The sequence below is a fragment of the Fundulus heteroclitus genome, chromosome 7 (genome assembly GCF_011125445.2).
Source record: "Fundulus heteroclitus isolate FHET01 chromosome 7, MU-UCD_Fhet_4.1, whole genome shotgun sequence".
NCBI classification, from domain to species: Eukaryota; Metazoa; Chordata; class Actinopteri; order Cyprinodontiformes; family Fundulidae; genus Fundulus; species Fundulus heteroclitus.
Window position 1 is genome coordinate 23875214 of NC_046367.1, and position 21545 is coordinate 23896758.

Below are 21545 nucleotides of genomic sequence, written 5' to 3' on the forward strand. Positions count from 1 at the left end.
GAAAAAGATTTACATGTTGTGACGTGTGTTTGTTTATTAAAGTGCAGTCTGCAAAAGTTGCAATTTTTCACATTTGCAATCAATGCTAAAATGGTAAAATACAATAGAACTTAAATATTAAAATACAGGTTAAAAAAGTGACAAGCTTGGAATTTGTTGCTGAACTTTGATTCTGCTCATGAGACGGATCACCAGAACTCATCGTCTTCATCCTTGAGAGAGTATGCTGCAATGCTGAAGAGAAAAAAAAAATTAGTTTGGTCCTCAAGGGACAGAAGAAAGCATAATCCAACAGAGAAAGGTATTTTCAAATTAACTTGAAGTGATTCCAGAGCTAATAACATTACAAACAGACGAGGAGCCACAAAAGCAATTAAAAATTATTTGGGATTTCATCATGTGGCCTTGTGCTTTTATTAAAGGTTTGTGAAGTAACGGCACAGCTTTGGAATTAGGACACTGAATTGTTTCATATGCAAGAAATTAATACGTCTATAAATCAACACTGTGGCCTTGTTTGTGTTACCTTTCATTTTTTTCCTCAAATAAACTCTTGTCCTCTGGGCTCGTCTGTCCTCCTTCCTCTCTTAAAGACATCTAAAAATGCAAAAAAACAAAAAACAAATGAGGTTTAAGTAACCTATGTAAGTTATTACTGAGATTCTGACTGATGGTGGAGGGGCTGACCTGCTCATGCTGCTTCTCTCTTGCTTCCAGTACCATCTTCATGTATTTGTCCAATGGATTCTCTACTTTTGGCTCTTCCCTGCTTTGCTCATCATCTTCCCCTTTCCTAATGTCCGTTTCTCCTTCTTTCATTTCTTCTTCCTTTTCTGGCTGCATCGCCTCTTCCACAAGCTAAAAAACACAGAGATGCAGTCGCCGCTATTTTTCCAGAGAAACCTTTTCTGTTAATGATCAGCGCGCTGGTTCGGCGGTTACCGTCTCCTCCTCCAAACGTTCCAGTTCTTGCCGCTCCCGCTCCTTGGCTTCCTCCAGCTCCCTCTGCCTTTCCTCTTGTTTCTCTTTCCGCTGTCTTTCCCATATTTGCTTCTCTTCTTCCTCTTCCTCCTTGACAGAGTCTCCTGAAGCCTCGTGAACATCTAGAGAAAAGTGCATTGGCATAAATTTAGAACGCAGGAAATGAGCGAAGCACGGCAAGAATGATGGCATTCAATGCAAAATGACTATATATCATCAAGGGTCGACCAAGACCAAGGGTCATCACTGGGCATTTTGACTCACCAGGCTGGCCGGGCACGTCTTCTGGGTCTTCTGTGAGGTCCTGGGGCTGGGGGGTGCCGGGCCTTTCGGGGGCCTCCTCAGAGAGAGGGACAGCAGTGTCCAGGAGAAGCTCTGGAATGTGGCCCGGCTCTGGAGGGAGACATTGCACAAAGAGTCCTTTTATGCTCCACCATAATGCAACGGAGCGAGAGAACCAGCACAGAATACATAATCAGCTGTCCTTCATCTTCACCATTGTGCAGGGCTGCTGAAAGGACATGCTGGGGGCCAGATTCATACCCATTAAAAAACAGGGGAGGGGAGAAAAAAAAAAAAAGAGTCTAACCCATCAAAGTTGAACTTGCCACCTGTTGCAAATAATAGAGCAACAAATTGTTAGAAATTTTGTGCGGATAATTTGCTACTGGACGATGGAAGATGCACCGCAGACTTTCTACACAGCAGTCAAACTGTATAAATTCAAGCATGAAACCACTAACCTTTCCACACTGTCAGATTACAGCCACAAATTTAAATGTTTTTAAAAAGGCATTTTATGCGACAGGCCAACATAAAGCAATTCATAATAGTACAGAGAAAGAAAGACAATCCTTCATGGGTTATAAAATTCTTTCAAATAAAAATCTGACAAGCCGACACACGCCACAGGACCACCCTACAAGGCTTGCGCCAAATGTTCAAAGCCCCTTCTTATGGCTTTTTTTTGTCCCATTGGTCCCATGAAGGCCAGATTAATGGAGCGCGTGAAAAATAGTAGTCCTGTGAAAAAGAGTCTTACACCTGAGCAGTGGATTTCTGCAGCTCATCCAGAGTTACCGTGGCCCTCTTGGTTACTTTTTTTTCTCTAACAAACCTCTGAGGTCTTCATATAAAGGCCATGTTTATACTGAGATTAGATCACACACAGATGGACTCTGCTGAAGGCAGATGGCTGGCATTATTTTTGCCGGGTCAGAATTAGGAGGTTGTATAAAAATTAAAAAAAGCACCCCACACTTTCCAGATTTTATTTTCCCACAATATCTTTTGAAAACGATGCATGAAACATGTCGTTTTTGGAGTAAACGTGACAAAATGCGCCATGAACAACTTTCCAAAGAAGCGGCTCTCCTATTTAAAGTGCAAACAGCTGCAATGCGCTTCTGTGGCACGTCTTTTCCACATGTTACACTGTCAGCATGCGGCGGACCTCTAGAGAGACTTTAAGCGCTAACACATGTGAAAAATCCATCACGAGTTAAAGTTTCGCTTCACTTCCAAAACGAGGAGCATGTCGGGATCACACCAGATTAACAAGACCTAAACTGATTCTCTTATCCATCACGAAGAGGGAAAACATATATAAAACCTGCACCGTGAAATTACTGAATAACCCAGAATACCTTGCAACTCTTCGGTTAGGTCCTCAAGGTTGATCTCCTCTGGCTGCGGGGACGACTCGGAGCTGGAGAACACAGGCTGTATATTTGGTGGACTTGAAAGAAAGGAGGGCAAACAGGACCCGATTAGAATTCACAACCACGACGTGAAACGTGTGTCCTTCCTCGTCTTAGCCGCGGCAGACGGTACCTGGAGTGGTCCCGTGCTGTGCTCCTGAGCTGGGGGCTGAGGGGCGGGCTGAGATCGGGAGAAAAGTCACCTGCGTTTGGGACGGTGATGGCAGCGGCAGGAAAGTGACGCATGCTGTCAGGCAGCGACGGCGGCTGGGAGAACGCCACCGGAGTCACGGCTGCTTCTGAGAGGGGGCAGAGACTTATATTACGAAACAAGGCCAAAAGAGGACACATCTATAAATAATTGTTTGGTATTCTCTGAAAAATGAAAAAAATAAATCATTATATACACTGCAAAAACAGAACTAAAAATAAGTAATATTTTCTTCAAATTAGTGTATCTGTCCTTGATTTGAGCAGGTAAATAAAATGATCTGCCAATGGAGTAAGACTTTTGCACTTAAAAACAGGAACAACTCACCTTCATCGTCTTATTTCAAGTGCAGGATGTCTAATTATCTTATTTTAGGGGTCAAAATACTCACACCACTGGCAGATAATCTTATTTACCTGCTCAAATCTTAGACAAAAACACAAATTTTAAGAACATTTTACTTATTTTTAGATCCGTTTTTTTTACAGTGTAGCGCTACCTTCTGCATTCTCCTTCTGAAGCCTCCCTCTGGAGGAGGATTGTGGGGAAGCAGCCAGTTGTCTTTCATCGTGACTTTGTCCATTTCGTAGGAACACGGGTTCTGATAAAGGATTCTGACTGTGGTCAGTGAAGAAGGGGGCCTGGGGCTGGTGACGGACTTCTGAGGGCGGCACGGTGCTTCTGGTGTCGTGGGATACCAGAGCGGGGGACTGGGCAGACTGAGGAGGGACTTGTTTGCATAAAGTCTTTGGTCTGTGGGTTGAATAGTTGTGTGAAGGCTGGGAGTCTTTTTTCCTCAAATGGGAGCTGGGGTAGTGTGAAGGATAGGCTTGCTGTGAGGAGAGAGGCCTGTGAGAGACGACGGAGTGCACCGCCCTCTGCTGGTAGCTCCTGTAAGCTTCCTCCAAGCTTTCGGCCTCCTTCTGCAGCGCCTGGATTCGGGCCTTGGCGTCGGCAACGAGCTCCACGTCGGAGTCTGGAGAGTCGCTCCCGGGGGAGCGGAGTCCTCGCGATGGCCCGCCTGCTTCCCAAGCGACGCCGTAAGCCGCCCTGGGCCTCGCCGCGGCTCTGGCCACATAGATGTCGGGCGGGACCAGCTTGTCGGCGCAGAGCTCCAGGACGGAGTGATCGACGATGGAGGGCTTCGGGTTACGCAGCACTTCGTTTTCCAGAGCTGTCGTTATTGATCGAGTCACACAGAAGGAAATGAAAGAGGAAAAGCAAACAGAGAAGAGGTTCAACATTAATAAGAAGACGCCCACAAACTAGAAGGCATTTGTGAGCAACTACATCTAAACTACAGTTACTACCATCACACAGCAGCCTTCTTTCTAGGATTTTATCTTCCAACGCCGCCTTAAAAGTGTTCAGAACCCTTTAAAATGCTTCACGTTCAATCTGGATTTTACTCAACAGGCCAACACAGAGTAGCTCATAACTGTGAAGCGGAGCTGGTTTTTCTAAAATGTCTTCATATAGATTAAAAAAAAAAAAATCTTGTTTGCTCTCAGCCCCCTTTACTCTGAGGCCAAGGTGTGTGCAGTAATTTAATCTCAGTATAAATCCGGCAGTTTTTGACAAGGCCTCTGTGGTTTATTAGAGAACAGTTAATGACCAGATAGCATCATTAAGGGCAAGCGACACAGCAGACACATCGGGAAGGAAATTATAGAGCCATTTAAAGAAAGATTATGAAATAAACGAAACGAATATCCCCCAGCTCCAAAACTCTCATTATCTAAAAGACGGAAAAACTGCACAGCTACAAAAACACGGCCGTCCACATAAACTGACAAGTGGGGCAAGGAGAGCATTAATCAGAAAAGCGCGCACAAGGCCCATGGTAACTCTGGTGGAGAGTCACGGCTTAGGTGTCCACAGATTATCAGTCTTATGCTCCACAAACCTACTTTTTGTGAAGAGTGGCAAAAAGAACGCTCTTGGAGAATGAAAGGCATAAAAAAAACTTTATTTTTGTCACAATCCATGTAGGGGACTCAACAAACATGCAACCAAAGGTGCCCTGTTCAGATATAAATTTTAGGCTCACATGCAGAATGCTAACAGTGCACATCAACCACAACACACCGTCCCCACCGTGAAACCTGGTGGTGACCCCACCCAGCTGCTGGCAAGTTTTTCCCCTCCACAGACCCGGGGAACCAGGTCAGGCTTGATGGGAAGATGAAGCTAAATCCAGGTAAATCCTGGAAGAAAACTTCCGAGCAGATGCAGGAGACATGAGACAAAAGCGGAGGTTCATCTTGCAGCAGGGCAACGCCCCTAAACTTACACACAGAGCTGCAATGGCTGAGGTCCAAGCATATCTGTGTTAAAAGTGTCCAGCCCAAGCCCAGACTTATACGACTCGAACATTCATATTCAAAGACGCCCTTCGTCTAACCTGACCGAGCTTCAGCTATTTGGCAAAGAACGTGTAGAAACGTCAGAGTCTACATGTGCAAAGATGGTAGGTAGAGCCACGCCCTGAAATTCACTATAATTACAGCGAAAGGTGCTTCTGCTGAGAATAGACACAGGTGAGCTAAATAAAAATAATAATTTTGAAACCACTGCTCCACTTTCCTCCCACTTCACAGTTCTGTTCTACTTTGTGTTGTTTTAGCAAATAAAATCCCAATAAAATGCGTTGGAGCTTAAAACATGACAACATGGGGGGTATTATGAACTGTTTTGCAAAAGGCTTTATAAAATGGTGGTAAATATTTGACAACTGAAATATGTTCAGAAAGGAAATCCTGTTCATGGAGAGGTGGAAATGTGACAACATTTCTAACATTTAGAACATGTGTAGCTGAACGTGACACGAGGCGACCAGCCGACACATATTACACATGCTAGACGTTCCACCACACGCTACCTTGTTGTGTTTGGCGAAGCTGCGTCTTGATCTCCTCGGCGTGCTTAGACATCCACTCTGACCTCCTCTCACACTCGGTCAGTTGAGCTTTAAGCTGGCCGCATCGTTCCACCTGCGGAAAACAGCATCTTTCTGTCACACGCCGTCCTGCAGATCTTAGCATTTATACCAGACTCGCAAAAGCAAACTAGAAAAAAAACAAAAATACGGGTCCCGTGGTTTCCCATAATCTGACGGTAATCGGGGGTGACAGGACTCACCTCGTTCTGAAGCTGCGTCTGCAGCATCCGTTTCTGGCTCTCAAACTCCTCCTCGTCCAGCGTGCGAGCGTTCTGCAGCCGACGAAGCTCCGTCTGCAGGGCCAGCTCTTCTTTAGATGGTTGGATCATTTCTAAGAAGGGGATTTTCGAAGCAAAGGTATATAAAAGTAGCAGATGCAAAAACATTTGGATTCACTAAGCTTTTGAACCTATTTTTGTGTCATCGTAGCCTGAAACTTGTATGTTTTTGGTCAGGATTTTGCATGATAAAGCAACATGTAGCACATACCGAACTGGAAGAAAATGATACACTGATTTCTAAATTATTTTAAAAATAAAAAACTCATATGCATTTGTATTCTGTTTGCCTGTGTCCTTTGGTCTCCATGATGCTCTGAGGCCTAATGAGATGATGGTACACCCAGGAGGACACCTAACCAATGCGGTGGCCGCTGAAGACAATTGGCTGCACTGGATTTTATATAGAAGTATCAGAGTAAGAAGGGCTTCATAAAAGATGCATGTCACACTTTTCAGATTTTTATTAAAAGAGAAAAATATATAAAGCATTATGACTTTGCTTTTGCAGTGGATAACTTGGTATTGGTCAGTTATATTATATCCCAATAAAATCCATTGAGATTAGAAGACATAGGGCCTGATCTACAGAGATAACGCATAAGAAGAGCTAAATTGCATGGGTAGAAAAAAAACAAAAGCAGATACAATAAGTAGGCGTGTTGTGGGTGATTTTCAAAGATGTCGACTGCAACGGATAATAGGTGCAAAACACATATCCGTTTCTTCATTGTGTGATCTGCAGATTCGTGAAGGGACACATGCAGAAAGGTTTGCACCTGCTGTTACACTCGTTTTATGCACGCAAAGTGCTTTGCCCCCGGCATAAAGATCAGCTTTGTACACACAGATTAGTTTCCACCTGTTTTAATAGGTGAAAACTTTTCGACTATTAGGTCCATAATGTAAAAAAACGTAAACTATAACACTCTCTTTTTATTTAAAGATGTCACGTTTAGCGCACCCAGTTTTCTGTTTATTTTGCTCTATTGAACTCACTGGAATCAGGTTCCAGTGCAAGTGTTACCGACAGAGAGATAAGCCCGTAACTTTTACATCCGCTCATTAAAATGGGGGAATTCAGTCTTGTTTGCTATTGGCCAACAGAGCTTTCTGTCTCTGCTTACATTCACTTGGCATTTCATTTGCTTTCCTTCATGAACCGTCTGCACAGCTCCCTTCCAGGCCAAGTCCGGTCAAAAAAGACTGGAAGTAATGCTTCAGGAGCTAGAGTAATCAGTTAAGCAAGAAATAGTAGCGATTACACTTACAGCATGCATATTAATAGTTTGTTTTCCCTTTAAGTAATTACTACTAATTGTGAAGTGGAAAAGGAAATCGGGGCTGTTTTAATATTCATTGGAGATGCGGCGGTCTCTCCTCACCTGCGCGGAGCCGCTGGTTCTCCTCCTGTGCTTCCTCCAGCTGTTTCCTCAGCAGCTGCAGCTGTCCCTGAAGCTCTGCTCTCTCCCTTTTCAAGCCGGCATAGTCGCTGGTACTCTCCAGTCGTTCCTTTAATAGCTCCTTCTGCTGGGTTAGCAGAGACACCTGCTGCTGGGCAGTTTCTAGCTCAACCTGGTGGAAACGGGCAAATTAAATCGGAAAAGAGAGATGAAATATGAAAATGGAAGTAAAAAAAAAAGAAGAAAAGAAAACACCCTGTAAGCATGTTATCTCATGCGAGAAAATGCAGTAGCGATACTAAAATGTTGTAACCTAAACGATGCCTGTAGGATGGGATAGTAAATCTTACCTGCAGTCGTTTCAGCTCTGTGCATGCTCTGTTGTGCTCTGCTAATCTGGCATCTATCAAATCCGACTCCTTTTGGATTCGAGCTGTTTCCACTGGGGGGAAAAAAAAAAAATAATTACGTAAAAACGCTGTGGGAATGCATTAATCATCAAAGCAGCCATGTTTCATGCAGGAAGGGAAAGGCTTGCCTTTGTTTCTGTTCTCGCATTCTGTGAGTTTTTCTGTTCTTTTAAGAAATTCCTCCTTCAGGTCCAGCTGGTACCTGGAGTTACAGAAGGCAGGGTATAGTCAGGACAATGATTCCCGACACCATAATAAACAGGCCCTGATAGCAAATCAACCTATCCCCAGGTTTGTCTAAACTAGAAGAGAGAGCAGCAACTGTTTGCAGTGTTAATCAGAATTTCACAAGAATAACATTCATTTAGGCTGGTCGGTGTTTATTTGAGCTTTGATTCTTCTTGGTGCACTGATAATACAACTTATGACATCAATGCCTTTTAAAGATTAGAATTTGGTGCACAAGTTAGAATTTATTGCAGATTTCCTCTATTATCCTCAACCTTTACTTTATATATAAAAGTTAAGTCAATGCACACCTCCACTAATATTTGGTTTCATGACCCAAAGCAGGTTGCAGAGAAACCACATGTAGCCATGGACAAGCTTCTGGCAGTTCTGGATCGTTGTCTTGTAAGAAACACCCAACTGTTTTTAAAGTTTAAACCGTCATAGTAAATCCAATGTTTTTAGAGTTAAAAGTATAATCTATATTTAATTATTTTTACTGTGGATAGAATAGCTCAATTGTTGTCTCATCTGACTATACAATGTATCTCCATAGGGTGCAGTGCCTTGAAAAAAGTATTTATCCAGAGCTACCTGCAGCGATTTCCGTCCCGCTTAGAGGTGCTGATTTTTGGACAAAATGCTTTTTTTCTTGCTCATCAGCCTCTATCTCCAAGTTCGTTTTAAACTTGTTTCACCGCAGAAACGGGTGAAACACCGGTTTTACCGAATTTTCCAGAATCTTCCTGTTTATGATGGGTTACGCAGTTCCTTGCTTCCAAATCCATTTCCTTTCATGTAAGGGAACCTGGACTCAATTGGGTGTTTCAGAACAGGATAATGATCCCAGACATATGTCGACACGAGTTATGAAATGAATAAAGCAGAACCACCTATTAAGGTTAAAGGTCAGGTTTCTGTCAGGAGGCAAACTCATTTTAATTAGCTCCCCTAGTTCTCATGAGAAGAGAGGTCAAACAGCAAGCCAGAATTATGCCTGGACCTTTTTGATGGCAGAAAAACATTTGGAGTTTCTCTATAACTTGCTCAGGGAAGAGTGGAAATGTGTGCAATTTTTTCCCTGTGTAGATGAACGAAAAACCACAGCAAATTAAAACTCTGACGCCAAATTTACTCATCGTTAAAAATCTGTAGAGTTTTAGGTTGCATTATTGGTCCAAAGTGAGAAAAAGACTAAAATACCTTAATTATTGTGAAATTCCTCTCTATGATGCTTGTCAACTTGTGAACTATATGGAGTTTAATAACAAATGGGTTTATTTAAAAAAATAAAATACATTACTGTGAATCTGATTAGCTTTAAACAAATGTCAAGATGACTGTTGATTCATACAAGGGAAGATTATGACCTTAAAAAGGTATAGTGAACGATTTTTCCAGAAAAGTACCTAAAAAACGACCAAGTCCCTTTTTGTATAACTGAGCATGAACAACCTGCTCTTCCGCTCCTCAGGGGGATCGCGTTAAAGAATCTCCCAAATACACACTGGTCTTATTTCTTTCTTCAGAGACCTTCCTCTTCTTCTCATAAACCAACAGATAAGATGATCCTCCCCAGAACTCGAAGCCGAAAGATGATCGTCCACTACACCTTTAACTCAACCCAACCATGATAACCTCTGCTGATACAGATCTAGACTTAAACTTAGAAGCTGCGTTCTGTTGGACATAAAATGAGCAGTACAAAACCAGAAATGTTTTTTTTGTTTTCCCCCCAAAACTAAAAAAACACCTGGAGAGTTCGTTCTTCAGCTTCTGGTCGTACGTGTCCTCCATCGTCTTTACAGCCAGTTCTCTCCTCCTCAGCAACTCATCTGTAGCCCTCACCTTCTCTGTATGCATTTCACAAGACCTGACATTGAGCAAAAGCAGAACGACGATTCAGTAACTGCAAAAGAACTGTTAAAAAAAAAGAAAAAAAAAGGGGATTAAAAAGATCTTACTTTTCAAAAGCCTCCGTTCTCATCCTCAGCTCTTTTTCTCTGCCGCGCAGTGTCTCGATTTCTTTCAGCAGTGACTGTCTCTGCATGTACACACTTTTTTCCTCAATCTAAGAATAACACCATCAATAAAATAAAAAAATGCTTGCATTAAAGGCCAAAAGGACATTTAATAGGAACAGTTTTGAAATTTATATTCAATTTTATAACTTAGATGTTTAAAAGTCAGCAATCATTTTCTTTTAACCAGAGAAAAAAAATCATCTTGATGGGTTCATATGAAATTCTTGTTCTCTGCTCAGATAAATCTGTGGGGATTTTCTTTTAATCTCCCACAAACACCAGTGTGCATATATTGCTCACTAAGCCGCCCAGTGATTCTAATAAAAGTTTATTTTTCTCAACACTGGACAAAACTGTAAGGTTTCTGACGGTGCGGTCCATAACCATCTTATGACGAAACAACTTAGAGCTGCAATAACAAAAGCAGGATTAGGCTGATAAAAGATAAACGATTAAAAACCTTGCAAAGGTATAAGGAAACTTAACTGCATTCTTTACTCAAACGTTCAAAATAAAGAAAGCAAAACGTCTGATCCTGAAATCAAAGCAGCTTCTAGATGTTATGATAATAAGGCAAAGGTTGAGCGTATTGCTCATGCAGTCTTTAGCAGGCATTGTCACTGGTAATAAAATATCCACCTCTAGAAACTACTGTAAACAACTGGATTTAAGGTATGTGAAGAGAAAGAGCAGGAAAAAAGTGAGTTATTAGCGCCGCTTTACCTCTTGCTGTTTTTGCAGCCTCTCGATGGCATTTTTCTCTCGCTCCATCAGTGCCTTTGCCTTCATTTCATACGTCCTCTCCAGGTCTCGCTTCAGCTTTTCAAACTCCTTACTAAACTTGGACTTTTCCTCCATCCTCACTTTTGCAATCTCAACTTCTTTGAAATGCTGCAGCTGAAAAAAAGACACGGTGTTACGGCGTAAATAACCCTGAAACCACCCTGAGGGTTTAAACGCTTAGCTGCATATTTATACGTGCACACCTTGGTGTTCGTTTCTGCTTCCTTCTGGGCTTCAATCTCTTTTTTGTATGCGGCCAGCTTCGACTGGAGGGGGAACATTTTGTCTTCGGATAAACTCAAGCTCTCGTATTGTTTGTCGATCATTTTCATCTTGTCAACTGGGAACAGGAAGGAGAACGTTAAATAACACGTACTCCAAAAACAAACACGGTTTTTAGATATAGGTTCATCATACCCAGGGACTCTCCATCACTTGGTAAGTTGGTTGTCTGAGTATCGACGTCGTGGCGGAGGCCGTGTGTTGAATGGCGTGTCAGGTCTGTTAAAAGGCTGAACAGGAACCCTGCAAGACACCACACCTTCATGCCGACAGGGAGACTTGGGAGTAGAAGCAGTTCGAATGGATGAAAATGTTACTGAACCTACCTTTATCGCTGTTTTCTTTATTTTGCTGTCAAGATTTGAAAACATTAGTGTTACAAAATAGATAGGTCCTTAATTCGATTTTATCTTACATTTACTGTAGATTTTACCATAGATGTAAAAAAGGCAGATGTAGGACTGCATTGAAGAATCTGAAGAAGGTCTTCTTTCTTGAGAATCTGTCGAAATTGAGCAGAATTGACATTATTTATAGCTGCAGTGCCGTCAGCTTTCCGTGTCGTCACATTACGTCAATGAACTTCAATGCATTTCAATTGGATATCATGACATAGGCTAGCATACCGTAGCACTTAGTTGTAAAAATCAGAGGTGCAGGACTTTCAGGATTTCTGTTTAAGCAATGAACTGAAAAGTGTGGCTATTGAGCCCTCTTGAGTCAATACTTTGTAGCGAGACCCAGTTAGAGCTGCGGGCCTTTTAGGGGTAACTTATGTCTTTCCCAACTTTGCACTTTTCTTTGCTGACTAGCTGAAGCTAAATCTGACTGGATGGAGAGCATCTGTGAACAAAGGTTTTTAAGTCTTGCCACAGTCTCAACTGAAGTCAGGTACACAGTTTCACTGTAGCTAGTTCAACTCTACAGTAGATCAACAATTTTTGTTCCATTATTTAGATCAATACGTACAGAAATCCCACAGCATAATGCTGCCACCATCATCTTTGACAGAGCGGCTAGTGTTGAGTTACTGTCCTTCATATGGAAGGTAAGGTGAGTTTATTTCTATCGCACTTTTCAGTGACAAGACGATTCAAAGTGCTGTACATGAACAGAAAAACATTACAGGCATAGGAAACAGGAAAAACAAAGGAATAAGCTAAATAAATCCTTGACTAGACTTCTTTCATACATTAACAAACATACAGGAAGACTTAATAATGAGAAATAAAGTTTTGTCCAGCCTTTCCAAAGCTACAAATAGAATAACTTCTTTTGTTTCACAGGAACAAGCTTCATATTTTTCTCTATTCATACATTCCTCAAAGCTACAACCTAAGGTCTCTGATCTGACCTTTCTAAACCACAGCTAAAATGGGAGAATTGTTTCTGTGCAGTAGAAAAATTTCACGGGAAATTTTTTTCATCACTAAAAAAGGCGTGAGTTCTCTGGTCTGACCTTTCTGACACTACGGCTAAAACAGAAAGCAGCAGCGTAAGGGAAGAAAGCACAGTAGAGGCGGTGTGTGTGCACGTGTGTTTGGCGTATGGATTAACAAAAAAACATCCATTTCAGTCTCATCTGAAAAGGGGCACCTTCTACCACATGTTTGCTGTGTCCCCTGCATGGCTTCTGGCAAACTGGACCTCCCATGACTTTTTTTTCCAATGACTATTTGCGACAAAGGCCCCATTTGTAGAGTGCATTATCAATAATTATCCTTTCAACGGTCTCCCGACACAAGCGGCGGATCTCCGCAGCTCCTGGATTGACGATGGATTGAACGGCGTTCCTTGAAACGTCCGAAGTTTGGGATACTTTTCCCATAACCCAATCCTGCTCAAATCTTTTCCACAACTTTAGTTCTAGCACGTCTGGTGTGTGCCTCAGACTCCATGATAGCGTTATGCTCTCAAGTTTTCTACTGACAAAACAGTCGGTGAAATAAATAAATAAAAAACAGCTGCTCGTATAAGGCACTGAATCACACGCAGGTGGACTCTGCTTACAAAAAGAAACTTGATTGCACTGGATTTTATTCCCGGGGTGAAGGGAGGCTGAATACTAATGTGCCACAGATCGCAGAATTGAATTTCTAAACTGAATAAAATAAATTAAATGAGCAAGCATTGTTCATCCTACTTCATGAACCCCAGTAAAATACACTACAGGTGGAGATTGTGATCTTTACAGTTCAAAATTGAGAAGATAAAAAACAAAAAAAGCAGTAATACACACCTTATCCTTACAGAGGCCACTCTCCGGGCAGAATACAGACAGCGTGTACTCATACCCTGCAGCACGGAGGTGATCAGCCACCATGCTGTTGCAGGCTGAAAGCAAAAGAGTCCCAGATGTTCCGTCTGGCGGCCTGGGGGCTGGATGTGGAGACTTCAGCTCCTGGATGAGCTGATTCCGCAGCTGCACCTGGGTCAGATCCAGAGAGGAGGAACAAGACGCATGAGAGACCAGAACTTCTCCCAGCGTGCACTTCTGGGACCTCTGGGAGAGTGTCGTTTCTTACTTTGAGTGTATCGAGCACGCCTTTGTTTTTAAAGGTTTGGTAGAGTCTTTTCCTCAGTTCCTCTGCGGAGAACGCATCCTCCTTAGACGAGGACATAACGACGGATAAAACGTAAGAAAGTCCCTCTCTATCGACAACTTCCTACGCTTGTAGAAGAGTAGTTTGTCTGTCCTGGGAACCCGACTCACAAACAAAACAAGGAGAAATGTTTTCGCTGTTCAGCAAAAAACGTCACCCTGACTTCTTTTTAAAAATGAAAACCCGAAACATTTAAACTGACCAACGGAAATCCTGCAGGAGGTCGCACATCTATGACGCAATTATTTGAAATTGGTTTTATTGTTTATTATATTTCTATCTGTTTCACAGAGAACTCGTTTAGTAATGGAATTTCAATATATATATATATATAAACAATACTTAGAAAAACAATTTGTTTTAAATACGTGGCTGACCTTTTTCTTTTCCCAATGTCGTCATCTTTAGGCGACGGGTCTTTCAGGAAGTGAGATTGAAAGAGGTAAACAGAAATCGGGTTGTCGCTTTAAAATATACGTCTGTAATTCTCTGTCTGATTCTAATTTGAATCACGTTTACGTTAGTAACACAATAATCCCTTACAGGATCTGTTGAGTTAGTTGTCTTGCTTAAAAGTGTACACTCATTTGCGTAACATTCACATTTCGTACGTCTCGAAAGGTTCGCTGATTTATTTGATTTTGTTTGCTTTTTGACAGTTTTCCGGTCATTTTCGGGTTTGGCTGAGAAGATAACCGGACAATGTTTGGAAGCTTTTACTTTGTGATGGTTGGCCATCATGACAATCCTGTGTTTGAGATGGAGTTTTTGCCACCTGGGAAACCCGAATCAAAGGTAATATATAAGCAGGCTCACACGGTAAAAACGAGGCTAACTAACTGTCTTTAACAGAAATGTCGTTGATAAGACTCAGTAAGCGACATAAACAGGAAAGGTCTTCATTTTAGTTAGATTAGAATAAATTAGAATTTACAACATAAGAAAAACACTGTAGTTTTAGAAATAGCACAGCTTATTCATAACATGTAAGAAGTGTTTAACTGAGTTGGGTGATAAAAAAAAACACTTGGATAACAATGTACGGTCTATAGTTATGCAAACAAAAAACCGAGTATTTAGAAGACACCTATTCAGTTTGTTGGGAACAGTGATGGTTATGAAGTCTTAACAGCTTCTGGGAGGAAGGATCTTCAATAACAGTCCTTTGTGTTGAAGGAGATCTCCTGTTCTGCAGCGGCTTCACACATAGGGCAGGATTGGTTGATTTTTGTGTCATTTTTAATGTTAAAATGCAAACATTTAAATTAGCAGTCGGGCTTTATTGGTATAATACACCACGTTGTGACCCACAAGCTTTTAAATTGAAAGACGATTAGGAGAAAACAGCACAATTTACTCATCTTTTTCCATAGCAGATTTATGGTCCTAAAACATATTTTAGGTGCAGCCCTGGCCATTTTATGCTTTTACTTAATGACCTATTTTTTTAGAAAAAGAACACTGACTTTAAACACAACCCTTTATTCAACCAGCTTTTTACCAAAACTGTAAGAGTTGAAGAAAGGAGAAAAAAAAAAAGAACATGTGCTCTCTGAACTCTTTGAAGCTTGGTGAAGGAGCGTTCCTGGGTTTGCGTTTGTGATTGCTTGGATCCAATGACTGTAGTGTTAACCTGCATGATAGCCTAGAATGCAAAAGGAAGGAAAACTGCTCTTCTATTAAACTTTTTATTGATCTTTTTTCATTGAACCACACGTCTATCGATCTAAGTACATTATTATTGAATTATAATTCAAATCAAAGGCTTCCGTCCTTTATTAAAGGTTATTTCTATCAAACTTAACATACAGCTCTGTATGATTTACAGTGGGGCTAACTTGTGTCTGACAGGCTCTTATGATGCAGATTGCGTTTTCATATTTTTCTAGATGCGTAGAAATCCTTTATTTTTGTAAATCGTTTTTCGTTACATGCATCCTAAGTCATAGCTGTAGAGTGTTTCTACTTGTGATCCTCTTTCATAAGACGTGTCTCACTAACCACAGGACGACCACCGTCACCTCAACCAGTTCATTGCACACGCTGCCCTAGATCTGGTGGACGAGAACATGTGGCTGTCCAACAGCATGTACCTCAAAACTGTGGACAAGTTCAACGAGTGGTTCGTCTCAGCCTTCGTCACAGCAGGACATATCCTTTTGAGAGTTGTTTTTTTAATTTTTTTGCAGAAATTTGATGTCTTTTGGAAAGAAAGGGGGGGGGACTCAATTTAGATATAATCTGTTCTTCCTAATACAGTGGCTCTATGATTAGTTATCATAGAGGTTGTTTTTTAACCTACTATAAGCATGGTCATCCTATTTGCTGTTTATTTTTTTCTTTAATTACCTGCCGTACAAATAAGATTCATCATGCTGCATGACGCCCGACAAGAAGATGGAATCAAGAACTTTTTTAACGATGTGTACGACTTGTACATTAAGGTGAGTCGCGTTCTGTGTGACTGCAGTAGTGACCCAGATTTAGTAGGCTGATTGTCTAACAAATATATATTTTATCTTCCAGTTTGCAATGAATCCTTTCTATGAAATCAACGCACCGATCCGCTCGACAGCATTTGAGCGGAAAGTCCAGTTCCTTGGAAAGAAACACCTCCTGAGCTAGTCATTCCGCAAAGTTTTGAATGTATTCTTTCTCTTGTATATAACAAAAATGCTTGTCTGTACTTTCTTCTCCTGTTGCATAAAATGAAATTAGTACTAAATGAGTGTGATGTAATTTACAATGTGTACTTTCTTTTTTTTTTTTTACTTTATACAGGAACTATTTTTATTTAGCTAACATTGAAGCTTTTAAAAGTATTTTCTCCAGAATAAACAAAACCTGTAGATCACTGGTGTCCAAACTTTTCAACATATAGACCAAACATTTCAAGTCTATTCGTATTCGAGGGCCAAAAAAATATAATGTGTATAAAATAGTTAAATAAATTGAGAATGTATGGCAAGGAAAGGTTGTGTAAATCATTGAAGATCCAAAAACTTTAAATCAGTTTTGCATATTTGCCTTTTTAAAAGATAGCGATCCAGTTTGCAAATTCTTTTGGGCTCACTTTATATTTCTCTGCTCTCAGCAGTAAGAACTGGATTTGGGTCAGTCTGTTGTTGAAAACAGTTTAAATTAAGGAGTTAAAAGCAGATTTTGTTGCAGCAAAGTCTGCATTTGAGTTAACAGTCACTGGATACGTGATGTACTATTTACTATATATTTAAACCAAAGACAATATAAAAAGTGGTTAATCTTTTTTTAAAAGACGAAAAATTTGCTACATAACATTTTAAATAAGAAATTGTAACTTTTTTGTCATAATTTTGGCCTAAATAAGTTTCCGTCAAATGGCTCCCAGGCCACTCTTTGTCCACTCCTTCCTTAGATGAATCGTTCTTTATAAATTAATATTATAGGATTAATGAAACAGCGACAGCACAAGCAAATCAGATCTCCACCAGAAGCGTTTTATTTACTTTAATCTCTAGAATAATAAACTGACTTGTCAGCAGTTAATCTTCAGGTTACAAAGCAAAGTGATCAGAGCATTCTGAGTGTTTCTCATTTTAAATACCAGCCTGACGAGGGCCAAAAATGTCACAATGCATTACAGAAATCAGTAATAAGCAGGTATATAAGACATGAAATTGAAAACCTATCAAATAAATACATATATTTCTCAAAACTGTAAACATAACATTTTCTAATCATGAATTGAAATTTGAAATCATAAAATTCAGTGCAGATATAATTTCAGCATTTAAGTTGAAGCACATCACAAATTTACTTGACCGGTACATTTCACCCATCAAAGTTAGCCGGCAGTGTAATAGAAAAGTTAACTGGTCTATAGTTAAAATGGTGTGGAGTTGTGTTAGGGTCCCATTGATGAGCCACAATCACAGTTTAAGTCGTTTCTTGACAGATTTTAGCACAGGAAACATGGAAAAATAAATACCACTGAACATACATTTTAGTTTTAACAGGTATATTACAAATTAGATGCCTTTATATAAATATTCAAATGTATGTATTAAAGTTTTAGTTCACATACATAAATGTTTGAGATTATTTGATGAATTGTGTCACTTTTTGCCCTCCTAACATGCCTCAGCTTTCTATACTAGATTCAATAAGATACACTTAAGAAAAAGGGATTCATTAAATTTAAAATGATTGAGATTATTTTTCTAAAGAACTTCAACGTCAAAAGAGTGCATTAAGGAATTTTATATATATACTTTTTTTTAAAACAAGGCCTAAAGTAAAGCTTTTTTTTTAATCAAATTAAAAAATAGAAATGATTGCAATTTAGACACCAGCTCAGTCACCGAAAACAACCGTCTGTGGAAACCTGGAGGGTCAAACTCGCCATGCATGTTATGCTTTAAGTTTCTCTCCAGAGGGGAACACGTTCTTCAGGGTTTCTTCGACACGCAGCTTTAATTTATTAATGATGCAAACACGTTACACGGTCTTAAGGGGTAGTAATCAAAGGTCTCTGTGGTTAGCTTTTCTAAAGACGGCGTTTAGCTACTTTATAGTCATTAGAAACATGGTTATTAGGTGATACAAACGATTTGAATGTTACGCAATTAAATTCTTTACATAAATATTTGCAACTGCCCTGCACAATCACACCTGGGAGTTAGATTTGGAAGCCCAGTAATATTCGCTCGCACGTCTAAACATGATGCATTTGTCGTTATGACAGCTGCAATGTGGCACAATGAGTATGTTGATGTTTAAAGACAGTCTGAATTTTAAAATGCGCCAAAGCTGAATCAATGTATCAAGTCTCTCGAGTTCGTAATCGGTCATGGATAGATTTAGTGTTACTTGTGCGTCTCGGGCAGAAGTCCCAACAGCTCGCTTCATTAAACCTTGGGAAGAAAAAAAAAAAAAAATCAGAAAAAAAAAAAAAAAGGCGAGAGGCATAATTTATTACTACAGCATATTATGCCTACAGCCTCAAAACATGACAGGCATAACAGGATTGTTAGTGATCGCTTGAGGATTTTACGAGCAGCAAGCAGTAGCAGAGCGGGGCTTTCTGTGGAGCTTGACCGTGTCCGTGGGGATGAGGTGATCCGCTTTGTCGTCTGCGGCTAACGCTCTGTGCACCGCTTCCTCGAAAGCCACCGCTACATTCGTGGCGTCCTTGGCACTGGTCTCAAAATACGGGTAGTCGCCGTTTTCCTGGCACCACATCCGAGCCTCCTCCGCAGACACCTGCCTCTCTGTGACGTCCACTTTGTTGCCCAGCACCACAAACGGGAAGTTCTCCGGCTCCTTGACGTCAGCGTAGTAGATGAACTCCTTCTTCCAGTTGCTCAGGTTGAGGAAGCTCTGGTTGTCATCCACGCTGAAGGTGAGCAGGCAGCAGTCGGAGCCCCGGTAGAAAGGAGTCCTCAGGCTGCGAAAGCGCTCCTGGCCGGCGGTGTCCCAGATCTGTAGGGTTACCTGACTCCCGTCCACCTCCAGGGTCTTGTTTAGGAACTCGACGCCGATGGTGTGGAAGAGGTGGGCGTCGAACTTGTTGGTGACGTACCGGTTCATTATGGAGCTCTTTCCAACGCCGCCGTCACCGAGCAAGATGACTTTAAGCAGGGACTTCCTTGCCGTCATGGCTCTTCGCTACTAGTCAAACACCTTGTAGTTTCTATTTTCTCTATTTTACCTGATAGAAAAAACGAAACACGGTTTATTTTTCATTATGGCATCATGAAAGTGAGCAATCCTTTATTCCAATTCTTTATAAGTTTCGCCCTTTTAAGCAGGATTCCTAAAATAAATAAACTTTTGATTATGTTCTAACTCATGGGGATGCTTCAGTAAAAGGATCAAACTTTGCAGCAGGAGCAGAGAGTATGATCTATATTGTGTTTGATGCCTTACCCCAGTTTGATGTCGTCCTCCTCCGCTTGTCCAGATCAGATGCTGGTAGATCACATGCTCATTTGCTTAATTTTGCTGATGGCAGCCATAGAAGAAAATCTTCTATCTATATGAAACACAATGACCAGCAATCATTTTCCTGCTTAACCCCAACTTCAGGGCATAAGGATGAAAATATGTATATAAAAAAATTGTACGATCAACACGATATAAAGGCCTAGCCTGTCTTTATAATGTACTAAACAATAACCCACTGTCACACGTAGAGGCTAAATTGAAAGAGACTGATGATTCTGGGTCTATATGGCTAGCTGGTCTTAGGCTCAGCTAGGCTAACTTGAAAACAGATGCCAGATGGAAGTAGGTTAATGAGGAACTAAATTAGCCAGCGTGGCCATACTCACCGAAACGATTCCCCTTAGTGTGCTCGTCGGTTTTAACCAGGCAGCCGCCGGGAGAACAACTGGCGAAATATCTGAAATGTTATGGTTTCATTCGCCTGACAGGTCAAAAACACACCAGGTCGCTGCGTTTCCTGTTCAACACTCAGTGACTGTGTGCTAATAGCGCGGCTAGCTGCTAGATCATGTGATCTTAATGGAAACACATCGAGGGCTGCTGTGAGACGGCTTGAACTTGTTAGATTATTATTTTTTTATTTAAGGCGATACTCGACGCGAACCTATGTCAGAAAGACAACAATTAGTCTTCGCTTTCCTTATAAATTGACACCGATAGCAAATAAACCACTTTTCCTTTGGGTTTTTGTAGTGACACAGTTTCACCACTAGATGGCGACATTTAGGCGGAGTTATATTCTGTGGTGCTACGTCACTTTAACAGGGTTGGAAAGCCATTTAGAGAGCCATTGAATTTTTCTCTCACATTGTCACTTTAAAACTGCAAGCATTAACGTTTTTTTTTTTAACACAAAGGTAATTTTTGACGCTAAATAAAATCCAGCGTAATCAATTTCCTTACTCCATAACATATATGTGAATGGAGTACACTTAAAAATCTCACTTTAAAAACAACTGTTCTGTAAAGGCTTCTATTGGTTGTTTGAGAACAATTAATGACTAAGCAGCATCAGGAAGACCAAGTGACACGACAGACAGGTCACAGATAAACTTATATTAGTTTCTAAAAACAAGTTTCTAACCTTTGACGATCTCACGGGGCACTGTTTGATTCGCCATACAAAAATCTAATGGTAAAGGTACGACACAAATGGTAAAATATACAAAAAAATGGTAATCCACTCAGATTGATGGGTTTTGTAAGAAGAGGTTGAGAGAAGCAGCCATAATGGCTACAGTATGGAAAGCCGATTGAGCATTTATTCTGATATCTTGATATCAGGCATAATTGTCATGTACATGTAAGCCATTTTTGTCAACTAGTTACCTAGTGAGCCATGTTTCTGTGAACTAGTTAACTAGTGAGGGCCAAAATATGCACACTAGTTCACTAGTGGGAGCCAAAAGGCTCACTAGTTAACTAGTGAACACATTTTAGCTTCACTAGTTAAATAGTGAGAGCCAGAAATGTCCACTAGTTAACTAGTAAAGGCCAAAATGCATACCAGTCAGCTAGTTGTAGGCTTTTGGGTCTTACTAGTTAACTAGTGACAGCCAAAAATGTGCACATGTTTACTAGTGAAGGCAGAACACCTCACTAGTTAACTAGTTGCAGTAGGTCAATGTAACTAGTAAACTAGTGAACCATAAATGGCTTACTAGCTAGCTAGGTGATGGCAGTAGGCTCACTAGTTAACTAGTTAATGCATCATTT

General features: G+C 40.8%; 3 protein-coding genes across 3 annotated transcripts; 1 reads left to right on the top strand and 2 right to left on the bottom strand.

Moving 5' to 3' along the window:
• Window positions 1–8: 8 nt before the first annotated feature.
• Window positions 9–14196, bottom strand: ofd1 (OFD1 centriole and centriolar satellite protein). Its single transcript, XM_036139229.1, has 22 exons — window positions 13767–14196; window positions 13481–13669; window positions 11675–11743; window positions 11568–11592; window positions 11377–11484; window positions 11163–11299; window positions 10900–11073; window positions 10117–10223; window positions 9906–10025; window positions 8053–8126; window positions 7865–7956; window positions 7497–7686; window positions 6034–6164; window positions 5774–5885; window positions 3392–4066; window positions 2815–2980; window positions 2628–2719; window positions 1246–1374; window positions 943–1103; window positions 688–858; window positions 527–597; window positions 9–234 (listed from the first exon to the last, which is right to left on the bottom strand). Exons 1-22 carry the CDS (start codon window positions 13860–13862, stop codon window positions 189–191), a joined length of 3135 nt encoding a protein of 1044 aa, XP_035995122.1. The 5' UTR covers window positions 13863–14196; the 3' UTR covers window positions 9–188.
• On the top strand, window positions 13755–16587 carry trappc2 (trafficking protein particle complex 2). Its single transcript, XM_021321853.2, has 6 exons — window positions 13755–13877; window positions 14253–14286; window positions 14504–14639; window positions 15851–15995; window positions 16203–16288; window positions 16371–16587. The coding sequence occupies exons 3-6, from the start codon at window positions 14547–14549 to the stop codon at window positions 16467–16469; spliced, it is 423 nt and encodes a 140-aa protein (XP_021177528.1). The 5' UTR covers window positions 13755–13877; window positions 14253–14286; window positions 14504–14546; the 3' UTR covers window positions 16470–16587.
• A 712-nt stretch (window positions 16588–17299) lies between these two features.
• On the bottom strand, window positions 17300–20535 carry rab9a (RAB9A, member RAS oncogene family). Its single transcript, XM_021321864.2, has 3 exons — window positions 20156–20535; window positions 19752–19857; window positions 17300–19533 (listed from the first exon to the last, which is right to left on the bottom strand). Exon 3 carries the CDS (start codon window positions 19479–19481, stop codon window positions 18873–18875), a length of 609 nt encoding a protein of 202 aa, XP_021177539.1. The 5' UTR covers window positions 19482–19533; window positions 19752–19857; window positions 20156–20535; the 3' UTR covers window positions 17300–18872.
• Between the last annotated feature and the right edge of the window lie 1010 nt (window positions 20536–21545).